The sequence below is a fragment of the Eucyclogobius newberryi genome, unplaced genomic scaffold (genome assembly GCF_026437365.1).
Source record: "Eucyclogobius newberryi isolate DKJ021-1_F unplaced genomic scaffold, fEucNew1.0.hap1 SCAF_21, whole genome shotgun sequence".
In the NCBI taxonomy this organism is placed as follows: Eukaryota; Metazoa; Chordata; class Actinopteri; order Gobiiformes; family Gobiidae; genus Eucyclogobius; species Eucyclogobius newberryi.
In genome coordinates this window covers 5,030,320-5,042,507 of record NW_027315846.1, presented here as the reverse complement: position 1 = coordinate 5,042,507, position 12,188 = coordinate 5,030,320, and the positions used below count along the sequence as shown (strand labels likewise).

Sequence of the window (12,188 nt, the reverse complement as noted above, 5' to 3'; positions counted from 1 at the left end):
TAACTGCAGTACTATGTAAGTGTAGTACTATGACTGTAACTGCAGTACTATGTAAGTGCAGTACTATGACTGTAACTGCAGTACTATGTAAGTGCAGTACTATGACTGTAACTGCAGTACTATGACTGTAACTGCAGTACTATGTAAGTGCAGTACTATGACTGTAACTGCAGTACTATGTAAGTGCCGCACTATGTAAGTGCAGTACTATGAGTGTAGGTGCAGTACTATGAGTGTAAGTGCAGTACTATGTAAGTGCAGTACTATGACTGTAAGTGCAGTACTATGACTGTAACTGCAGTACTATGTAAGTGCAGCACTATGTAAGTGCAGTACTATGAGTGTAAGTGCAGTACTATGTAAGTGCAGTACTATGTAAGTGCAGTACTTTGTAAGTGCAGTACCATGTGAGTGCAGTACTATGTAAGTGCAGTACTATGTAAGTGCAGTACTATGTGAGTGCAGTACTATGTAAGTGCAGTACTATGTGAGTGCAGTACTCTATAAGTGCAGTACTCTGTAAGTGCAGTACTATGACTGTAACTGCAGTACTATGTAAGTACAGTACTATGACTGTAACTGCAGTACTATGACTGTAACTGCAGTACTATGTAAGTGCAGTACTATGACTGTAACTGCAGTACTATGTAAGTGCAGCACTATGTAAGTGCAGTACTATGAGTGTAAGTGCAGTACCATGTGAGTGCAGTACTATGTAAGTGCAGTACTATGTAAGTGCAGTACTCTGTAAGTGCAGTACTATGTAAGTGCAGTACTATGAGTGTAAGTGCAGTACTATGTAAGTGCAGTACTCTGTAAGTGCAGTACTATGTAAGTGCAGTACTCTGTAAGTGCAGTACCATGTGAGTGCAGTACTCTGTAAGTGCAGTACTATGTAAGTGCAGTACTCTGTAAGTGCAGTACTGTGTAAGTGCAGTACTATGAGTGTAAGTGCAGTACTCTGTAAGTGCAGTACCATGTGAGTGCAGTACTATGTAAGTGCAGTACTCTGTAAGTGCAGTACTATGTAAGTGCAGTACTATGAGTGTAAGTGCAGTACTCTGTAAGTGCAGTACTCTGTAAGTGCAGTACTATGTAAGTGCAGTACTGTGTAAGTGCAGTACTTTGTAAGTGCAGTACTATGTAAGTGCAGTACTGTGTAAGTGCAGTACTATGTAAGTGCAGTACTATGTAAGTGCAGTACTATGACTGTAACTGCAGTACTATGTAAGTGCAGTACTATGACTGTAACTGCAGTACTATGTAAGTGCAGCACTATGTAAGTGCAGTACTCTGTAAGTGCAGTACTATGTAAGTGCAGTACTCTGTAAGTGCAGTACTATGTAAGTACTCTGTAAGTGCAGTACTCTGTAAGTGCAGTACTATGTAAGTACTCTGTAAGTGCAGTACTCTGTAAGTGCAGTACTATGTAAGTACTCTGTAAGTGCAGTACTATGTAAGTACTATGTAAGTGCAGTACTCTGTAAGTGCAGTACTATGTAAGTACTCTCTAAGTGCAGTACTCTGTAAGTGCAGTACTATGTAAGTACTATGTAAGTGCAGTACTATGTAAGTACTATGTAAGTGCAGTACTCTGTAAGTGCAGTACTCTGTAAGTGCAGTACTATGTAAGTGCAGTACTCTGTAAGTGCAGTACTCTGTAAGTGCAGTACTCTGTAAGTACTCTGTAAGTGCAGTACTCTGTAAGTGCAGTACTTGGTAAGTGCAGTACTATGTAAGTGCAGTACTCTGTAAGTGCAGTACTCGGTAAGTGCAGTACTCTGTAAGTGCAGTACTCTGTAAGTGCAGTACTCTGTAAGTGCAGTACTCGGTAAGTGCAGTACTCGGTAAGTGCAGTACTCTGTAAGTGCAGTACTCTGTAAGTGCAGTACTCGGTAAGTGCAGTACTCTGTAAGTGCAGTACTCTGTAAGTGCAGTACTATGTAAGTGCAGTACTCTGTAAGTGCAGTACTCTGTAAGTACTCTGTAAGTGCAGTACTCTGTAAGTGCAGTACTCTGTAAGTGCAGTACTATGTAAGTGCAGTACTCTGTAAGTGCAGTACTCTGTAAGTGCAGTACTATGTAAGTGCAGTACTCTGTAAGTGCAGTACTCTGTAAGTGCAGTACTCTGTAAGTACTCTGTAAGTGCAGTACTCTGTAAGTGCAGTACTCTGTAAGTGCAGTACTCTGTAAGTGCAGTACTCGGTAAGTGCAGTACTATGTAAGTGCAGTACTCTGTAAGTGCAGTACTATGTAAGTACTCTGTAAGTGCAGTACTATGTAAGTAATCTGTAAGTGCAGTACTATGTAAGTGCAGTACTCTGTAAGTGCAGTACTATGTAAGTACTCTGTAAGTGCAGTACTATGTAAGTGCAGTACTCTGTAAGTGCAGTACTATGTAAGTGCAGTACTATGTAAGTGCAGTACTCTGTAAGTGCAGTACTATGTAAGTGCAGTACTATGTAAGTGCAGTACTCTGTAAGTGCAGTACTCGGTAAGTGCAGTACTCTGTAAGTGCAGTACTCTGTAAGTGCAGTACTCGGTAAGTGCAGTACTATGTAAGTGCAGTACTATGTAAGTGCAGTACTCTGTAAGTGCAGTACTCTGTAAGTGCAGTACTATGTAAGTGCAGTACTCTGTAAGTGCAGTACTCTGTAAGTACTCTGTAAGTGCAGTACTCTGTAAGTGCAGTACTCTGTAAGTGCAGTACTATGTAAGTGCAGTACTCTGTAAGTGCAGTACTCTGTAAGTGCAGTACTATGTAAGTGCAGTACTATGTAAGTGCAGTACTCTGTAAGTGCAGTACTCTGTAAGTACTCTGTAAGTGCAGTACTCTGTAAGTGCAGTACTATGTAAGTACTCTGTAAGTGCAGTACTATGTAAGTGCAGTACTCTGTAAGTGCAGTACTCTGTAAGTGCAGTACTCTGTAAGTGCAGTACTATGTAAGTGCAGCACTATGTAAGTGCAGTACTATGTAAGTGCAGTACTCTGTAAGTGCAGTACTCTGTAAGTGCAGTACTATGTAAGTACTCTGTAAGTGCAGTACTCTGTAAGTGCAGTACTCTGTAAGTGCAGTACTCTGTAAGTGCAGTACTATGTAAGTACTCTGTAAGTGCAGTACTCTGTAAGTGCAGTACTATGTAAGTGCAGCACTATGTAAGTGCAGTACTATGTAAGTGCAGTACTCTGTAAGTGCAGTACTCTGTAAGTGCAGTACTATGTAAGTACTCTGTAAGTGCAGTACTCTGTAAGTGCAGTACTATGTAAGTACTCTGTAAGTGCAGTACTCTGTAAGTGCAGTACTCTGTAAGTGCAGTACTATGTAAGTACTCTGTAAGTGCAGTACTCTGTAAGTGCAGTACTCTGTCCTCCTCTTGTTTAGGACCATCATCATCAGAATGAGACAAAAGCTGTGGCCGCTGCAGCTGTAGAATATGTAAATGCAATCAGAGCCGGCCTCTTCATCAGCGTCTCTTCTGTTCCTAAAGTGTCATAGGACTCCTGTTGCCATGGCGGCCTCACCGCAGGTATTTAGATGAAAAAGTACCACAAATATAAAAGACAGAGCTCATTGTGGTGAGAAGAGCCTTGACTCGTGTGACGTGTTGTGTTGGGTCCAGTACTACTGTAACTACAATTACATGTGGCATTTACACAACTACAGGGAAAGTAGAGTATATTGTATTGTAATATTACAGGGAAAGTATAGTATATTATAATGTAATATTACAGGGAAAGTATAGTATATAATATTGTAATATTACAGGGAAAGTATAGTATATTATAATATTACAGGGAAAGTATATTATATAATATTGTGATATTACAGGGAAAGTATAGTATATTATATTGTAATATTACAGGGAAAGTATATTATATAATATTGTAATATTACAGGGAAAGTATATTATATTGTAATATTACAGGGAAAGTATATTATATAATATTGTAATATTACAGGGAAAGTATATTATATTGTAATATTACAGGGAAAGTATATTATATAATATTGTGATATTACAGGGAAAGTATAGTATATTATATTGTAATAGTACAGGGAAAGTATATTATATAATATTGTAATATTACAGGGAAAGTATAGTATATTATAATATTACAGGGAAAGTATATTATATTATATTGTAATATTACAGGGAAAGTATATTATATTGTAATATTACAGGGAAAGTATATTATATAATATTGTAATATTACAGGGAAAGTATAGTATATTGTAATATTACAGGGAAAGTATATTATATAATATTGTAATATTACAGGGAAAGTATAGTATATTGTAATATTACAGGGAAAGTATATTATATTGTAATATTACAGGGAAAGTATATTATATAATATTGTGATATTACAGGGAAAGTATAGTATATTATATTGTAATATTACAGGGAAAGTATATTATATTGTAATATTACAGGGAAAGTATATTATATTGTAATATTACAGGGAAAGTATATTATATAATATTGTAATATTACAGGGAAAGTATATTATATTGTAATATGACAAGGCAGTAAAATAATTGTAATTTTCAAAGGCAATTGCATAAAAAAAAAACAGTTTGATTCATTGTGTCTTTGGGCAAACTCCTCTAATATCTGTTGTAATGTGTCAGTGGTTCTTGTGTCACAGACTGGACAGGTCAGTGAGCGGGACAGACTGGACAGGTCAGTGAGCGGGACAGACTGGACAGGTCAGTGAGCGGGACAGACTGGACAGGTCAGTGAGCGGCACGTCCTGGACAGGTCAGTGAGCGGGACAGACTGGACAGGTCAGTGAGCGGGACAGACTGGACAGGTCAGTGAGCGGCACGTCCTGGACAGGTCAGTGAGCGGGACAGACTGGACAGGTCAGTGAGCGGGACAGACTGGACAGGTCAGTGAGCGGCACGTCCTGGACAGGTCAGTGAGCGGGACAGACTGGACAGGTCAGTGAGCGGCACGTCCTGGACAGGTCAGTGAGCGGGACAGACTGGACAGGTCAGTGAGCGGGACAGACTGGACAGGTCAGTGAGCGGCACGTCCTGGACAGGTCAGTGAGCGGGACAGACTGGACAGGTCAGTGAGCGGCACGTCCTGGACAGGTCAGTGAGCGGGACAGACTGGACAGGTCAGTGAGCGGGACAGACTGGACAGGTCAGTGAGCGGCACGTCCTGGACAGGTCAGTGAGCGGGACAGACTGGACAGGTCAGTGAGCGGGACAGACTGGACAGGTCAGTGAGCGGCACGTCCTGGACAGGTCAGTGAGCGGGACAGACTGGACAGGTCAGTGAGCGGCACAGACTGGACAGGTCAGTGAGCGGCACAGACTGGACAGGTCAGTGAGCAGGACAGACTGGACAGGTCAGTGAGCGGCACGTCCTGGACAGGTCAGTGAGCGGGACAGACTGGACAGGTCAGTGAGCAGGACAGACTGGACAGGTCAGTGAGCGGCACAGACTGGACAGGTCAGTGAGCGGGACAGACTGGACAGGTCAGTGAGCGGCACAGACTGGACAGGTCAGTGAGCGGCACAGACTGGACAGGTCAGTGAGCAGGACAGACTGGACAGGTCAGTGAGCGGCGCGTCCTGCTGTCTGTGGTCACTTCACACAGACACTCACTTCATTGAGACTCTTCAGACGCCGCGGTGTCTTTAGAGCTCATTATTCAGGCTTCCAATGGTTTGTGGGAATCCGCGGCTCGTCCAATCACAGCCCGGTCCACGCGCCACACACGGCCCTGACCAATCACAGGCGAGCTCCTGCGCAGTCTGCCTCGAGCTCAAGGTTAGACGCTCACAGACCGTCAGGACGCACAGGAGCGCAGGTCTGCACCGGGAGCAAACCGGGACTAAAGCAGGACTAAACCGGGACTAAACCGGGACTAAACCAGGACCGGACCAGGATCCCATCTACTGCAGGATCAGGGCTGGACTTGACCAGGCCTGAGACCCCACTCTGAACCAAGATTCAGTCCCGGTCGAAGCCCGGTGCTCCGCAGAGCAGAGCCATGGATGAGATGGAGGAGGAGCTCAAGTGCCCGGTGTGCGGCTCGTTTTACCGCGAGCCCATCATCCTGCCGTGCTCCCACAACCTGTGCTCCGCGTGCGCGCGGAACATCCTCGTGCAGACTCCGGACGCGGAGTCGCCCCAGAGCCGCGCGTCCGGCTCCGCGGTGTCGGACTATGACTATCTGGACCTGGACAAGATGAGCCTGTACAGCGAGGCGGACAGTGGCTACGGCTCCTACGGGGGCTTCGTGAGCGCGCCCACCACCCCGTGTCAGAAGTCTCCTAACGGAGTGCGCGTGTTTCCCCCCGGGGCCCCGCAGCACCTCATGCCCCACGCGCCCGGGGCTCTGACTCCCGTGCCGCGGAACTCCTGCATCACGTGCCCGCAGTGCCACCGCAGTCTGACGCTGGACGAGCGCGGGCTGCGCGGCTTCCCGCGGAACCGCGTCCTGGAGGCGGTGGTGGACCGGTACCAGCAGAGCAAAGCCGCGGCGCTGCGGTGTCAGCTCTGTGAGAAAACACCCACAGAAGCCACGGTCATGTGCGAACAGTGCGACGTGTTCTACTGTGACCCGTGCCGCGTGCGCTGTCACCCGCCGCGCGGACCTCTGGCCAAACACCGCCTCGTGCCGCCCGCACAGGGCCGCATCAGCCGCCGCACGAGCCCCCGCAAGATCTCCACGTGCACCGAGCACGAGCTGGAGAACCTGAGCATGTACTGCGTCCAGTGCAAGAACCCGGTGTGTTACCAGTGTCTGGAGGAGGGAAAGCACGGCACGCACGAGGTCAAAGCCCTGGGCGCCATGTGGAAGCTGCACAAGGTACGTGCGCACGTGCGTGCGTCAAAACAAAGTCTTTCATCCAGAGCAACAGGTGCGCACGAGATCCAGAGCTGTCACAGGAGCAGCTGCAGTTGAACATTATTCACGAGTTATTACAACTAAAGCTGCTGCATTCAATAAGTCACAGGCCGAGTTTGTGTCTAAAGCAGAGGCTCGAGCTCCAGCTCTTTGATATTCTGTTCACAGAGAACTCTGAGCACAGCTCCAACAACCACTGCCCGCAACCTCTCTCCTCCTCTCTCCTCCTCTCTCCTCCTCTCTCCTCCTCTCTCTGCCTCTCTCCTCCTCTCTCCTCCTCTCTCTGCCTCTCTCCTCCTCTCTCCTCCTCTCTCTGCCTCTCTCCTCCTCTCTCCTCCTCTCTCTGCCTCTCTCCTCCTCTCTCTGCCTCTCTCCTCCTCTCTCCTCCTCTCTCTGCCTCTCTCCTCCTCTCTCCTCCTCTCTCTGCCTCTCTCTGCCTCTCTCCTCCTCTCTCTGCCTCTCTCCTCCTCTCTCCTCCTCTCTCTGCCTCTCTCCTCCTCTCTCCTCCTCTCTCTGCCTCTCTCCTCCTCTCTCCCTCTCTCTCCTCCTCTCTCTGCCTCTCTCCTCCTCTCTCCTCCTCTCTCTGCCTCTCTCCTCCTCTCTCTGCCTCTCTCCTCCTCTCTCTGCCTCTCTCTGCCTCTCTCTGCCTCTCTCCTCCTCTCTCCTCCTCTCTCCGCCTCTCTCCTCCTCTCTCCTCCTCTCTCTGCCTCTCTCCTCCTCTCTCCTCCTCTCTCCTCCTCTCTCCTCCTCTCTCTGCCTCTCTCTGCCTCTCTCCTCCTCTCTCCTCCTCTCTCTGCCTCTCTCCTCCTCTCTCTGCCTCTCTCCTCCTCTCTCCTCCTCTCTCTGCCTCTCTCTGCCTCTCTCCTCCTCTCTCCTCCTCTCTCTGCCTCTCTCTGCCTCTCTCCTCCTCTCTCTGCCTCTCTCTGCCTCTCTCCTCCTCTCTCTGCCTCTCTCTGCCTCTCTCCTCCTCTCTCCTCCTCTCTCTGCCTCTCTCTGCCTCTCTCCTCCTCTCTCCTCCTCTCTCTGCCTCTCTCCTCCTCTCTCTGCCTCTCTCCTCCTCTCTCCTCCTCTCTCTGCCTCTCTCTGCCTCTCTCCTCCTCTCTCCTCCTCTCTCTGCCTCTCTCTGCCTCTCTCCTCCTCTCTCCTCCTCTCTCCTCCTCTCTCTGCCTCTCTCTGCCTCTCTCCTCCTCTCTCCTCCTCTCTCTGCCTCTCTCTGCCTCTCTCCTCCTCTCTCCTCCTCTCTCTGCCTCTCTCTGCCTCTCTCCTCCTCTCTCCTCCTCTCTCTGCCTCTCTCTGCCTCTCTCCTCCTCTCTCCTCCTCTCTCTGCCTCTCTCTGCCTCTTTCAAACTGATGCTCTGTTACAAACACAAACACACTTGAGACGAGGCCATTGTGTTGTGCTCTTGGCTGGAGGTGTTCAGTTTCTCACGTGTTAATGACTCTGATGATTGGTCTTGAGAGAGGAGGACGCTGAGAGTTGCCTGGAAACAGGAAGACCAAAGATGAGATATATATATAAAAAAGAAAAGATGCCGAGGAGAGGGTCAGGTCAAGGCAGATAAATACTGGTCAGTCCTGTTTCCCTCTCGATCACGTCCTCTTTCAGTCCGTTCTCCTGTAAAGAGCCCATTTTCCTCTCCTCTTTCCAATCATCTCCTCGTGATCACAGAACCACTTGTCAAACAGATGGAACATTCTCCATCTCCGAGCGTGTCGTCTTCTGTGAGATTACCCTCACTCCCAGAGTGCTGACCCGCGCCGCCTCGTCTCCTCTGTGGATAACAGGAGCTCAAACGTGGAGGAGTATTTTTAGAAGGCGATTGTGGAGGCGGTGGGGGGACCGGGGGTGTCGAGAGGGGGCTTCCGGTTCAGTCCGACCTGCAAAAGCTGCTGGTCCAGAGCAGGCAGATGGAGAGCTGGTTATTATTACACTCATCCTGGTTTGAGCCCAGTTTATACCTGATGTAGACTCGGTTTGGTCCCGTTCCGATGGTTTAGTCAGGCTCTAGTCCAGGTTTAGCTCCAGGTTTGGTTCGTATTTGATTTGGTGTGTGAATGCAGCTGAGCGTTTTGTGGGTTAAAGTCGGCGACCTGCAAGTCCTAGTTTAATTTAGTGCTGGTTTGAGCTTGTTTGGGCTGGTTTGAGTTGGTTTAGTTCTGATTTTGAGCTGGTTTGAGGAGGTTTCAGGTGGTTTGAGGTGGTTTGAGCTCCTTTGAGCTGGTTTGTGCTGGTTTGTGCTGGTTTGAGCTGGTTTGAGCTCCTTTGAGCTGGTTTATGCTGGTTTGAGCTGGTTTAGGCTGGTTTGAGCTTTTTTGGGCTGGTTTGAGCTGTTTTAGTGCTTCTCTTGGTGTTTCTGGTCAGCTGTGATTTGTATCGATCTGAGATGTTAGTCCAGGTCCTGAGCGTTCTAATCTGTTGTTCCTGTTTGTTGGTAGGGGCCAGTGGTCGGCAGGGGCCAGTGGTCGGCAGGGGCCAGTGGTCGGTAGGGGCCAGTGGTCGGCAGGGGCCAGTGGTCGGCAGGGGCCAGTGTCAGAGAAATGGGTCTTTCTCTGGTGCTTTGGACCAGAGAAAGACCCATTTACCAGGCCAATATTTGTACTTTTTAACATTCTGACCATCAGCACTGACCGGTCGGACGATTCGTTGAACTACAATGCAGTTAAAGATTTATAGATTTTGAATTTAACAAACAATTATAAGAATGTTGTCCCCGAAAAGCACATTTTTTAGGTTTATAATTTCACTTCCTGGTTGTAACTGATGACATCACACTAGGAAATTACCGCAAACACTAGGCAAAAACTCATCTAATGTCACTATTCCTTTCATTTGCCAAATAAAAATATATGAGAGCGACTTTATTTTGTTGAATTGATGTTTAGAGAGTCAAAAAAGTTTTGTGTAATTTATGCATTAACTTAAACTGGAACGAGTGTGTCTGGTGTGACGTCACTTCCTGTCATTTCCGACAGATTTTTCAGCTTTTTCTCCACATACACCTAATCGATTTGTGTAAAACTATAATATATACGTACAACAGGTATAGATACACTAAATAAAGTCTTTAAATATCCAGTACAGGTCAAAATGAACTAACTGCTTAAAGTAAAGACAACGATTTATTTAACCTCTCAAGCGTGACGATTGCGTTGCAGCCACCGGCCTCATTAACAACATTTTCTCTGACAATCACGCTCATTACAAACCATCTATTTACCAGCGAGTCGTAAATCCTCCGACTCCGTCTCGCTCACTCTTAATTAAACCCGGCTGTGCGAAGGTCAGGAATGTGTTCTCGGGGACGTCTTTGGGAATTCTTCACGGAGCTGGTCTGTTTCCCCGGACCCCTCTCTGTCTCCAAGTCCACGGGGACCTGTTCAAACACTGCAAGAACAACCCTTTAAGTACGTTTAAACTACTGCCGTTCAGACTGGTGACCTCGCGGTTGTTGTTTTGACTCGCTCAGGTAATTTCAGCGATAGGACAGAGATGTTTCGCTTGTTGCACGGACAGTTTTCGAGATAGTTTGGCTCGAAATGAACTCCTTTCACGGGTTAAGTTACATTTTTTAAGCCTATTGGCACGAGTCGGATTGAAATGACGTTGAAATACTTGAGAAAAACGTGGAAGCAACGAGGAAAAGCTCCTCAAATCAAGATTATCATATTCATGTGATTGATTGAGTGCGTGGAGACCGTGTGTAACGCTTAAAAACGCGGATCTGAGAGAAAGACGAAATGGCCTTCGATGAATAGAGTTTTTGATAAAAGATATAAAGCACTTTCAGAAACTGTAGGAGGGGATGTAAAAGCTTGTCTAGGCAGCTGAGAATGAAACCTCCCACACAAACACATTAATAACCTGTAAATTGAACAGATTATGGGATTCTGTAAATTATCGGTCTACGGCGTTTTCGTCCATTAACATTTTTACGATTCGATTCATTGTTTTACTGGGATTATAAGGACTTTAGAGGAAATTCTGAGTTTAAGATAAGATAAGATAAGATAAGATATTCCTTTATTGTCCCACATGGGGAAATTTCATTGGTGCAACGCAGGTAGATACAGAGGTAGATACAGAAGAACAGATCACTTATAGGAAGTCTGAAAAACACTTTCAGTAGAAGATCTCCTATAAATAAATAAAAACTCCTATAGACAAATAAATAAATAAATACATAAATAAATACCATTGCATGTGATCCCGACAGTAATTGCACATGAATATGTGTCACGACAGCACATAGATTGCACATGAATTTCACAGTAATTGCACATATGACAGAATTGCACATCAGTATTAGGTTAGGTCAGTATTGCGAGTGTTCAGTACTAACAGTTTTTGTTATAAAGTCTGACAGCAGCAGGAAGGAAAGACCTACTGAACCTTTATTCTACATTTTGTACATGTGAAAAAACCATTGTAACTTTTTATTACTGCTTATAATCCCAGATATGTCAGATATCCGAGCTCATCATTTGGGCTGAGTCTCATACATTTGCAGATTTATGCTTAATGTACAGAGTCATGCATGAGTTGGCTCCTCCTCCACTTGTAGATTTCATAAGCCAAAGAAACAAGGCTGGCCGTGTCACCAGAGGCTCTGTGAGAGGCGACTGTGATCTGAGGAAGAAGAGCATCTTTAGTCAGTCCAGATCAGAGGTTATGGAACAACAAACCACATGTCGGCATTGACTAAACATCTGAGCCAATGGCTGGTAAACACACCAGCATTAATCACCAGGGCCGGCCCAAGCCTTCAGGGGGCCCTAAGCGAAAACATTTTTGGGGGCCCCTCACCACGTCATCAGAATCAGTTTTATTGCCATTGTCAGTGAACAATCCACATATGGGAACTTTCTTCAATTTAAACAAAGTTCACCAAAACTCCAGGGCATCTGTTTGCCAGTTAGTTTATTCTCAGCACCTCACAAGCTCAAATATTGATAACTTAAATCCCACAATGCAACTTGGTATTCCGCTGACATCACCTCTACTCCCTGTACAAATAACACACGTCCCAGATATGTTTTTGGGTGTATTTGTGGGCGTTAAGGGTCGACAGCCACATTAGCACATTAGTTTAAATTAATGAACAGGGGGGTCTGGGGGCCCTCCCCCAGAGATTTTCAGACCTTTTTTGGGTCTTCTGCTGCATTTTAATGTGGTCCAGCCGGCTAAAGTAAGAGTCAAATGTTGAGGTTGTAATGCTATAAAATGATGATGTGATGAAACTGTGCCAGGAGAAAATGATTAAAGCCAGTTATTAATACAATAGTGTACTTAATTACTCAATACAATATTGGCTATGAA

At 46.1% G+C, this 12,188-nt stretch overlaps 1 protein-coding gene across 4 annotated transcripts in view; it reads left to right on the top strand.

The window, feature by feature from the left end:
• Nucleotides 1-5,850: 5,850 nt before the first annotated feature.
• The window catches only part of trim9 (tripartite motif containing 9), a 63,546-nt gene continuing 57,208 nt past the window's right edge, over nucleotides 5,851-12,188 (top strand). For all 4 annotated transcript variants that reach the window (XM_072458023.1, XM_072458021.1, XM_072458020.1 and 1 more), the window contains exon 1: nucleotides 5,851-6,832. In XM_072458023.1, the coding sequence (XP_072314124.1) occupies nucleotides 6,011-6,832 (822 nt within the window). In that variant the 5' untranslated portion in view covers nucleotides 5,851-6,010. The remainder of the gene's footprint in view (nucleotides 6,833-12,188) is intronic.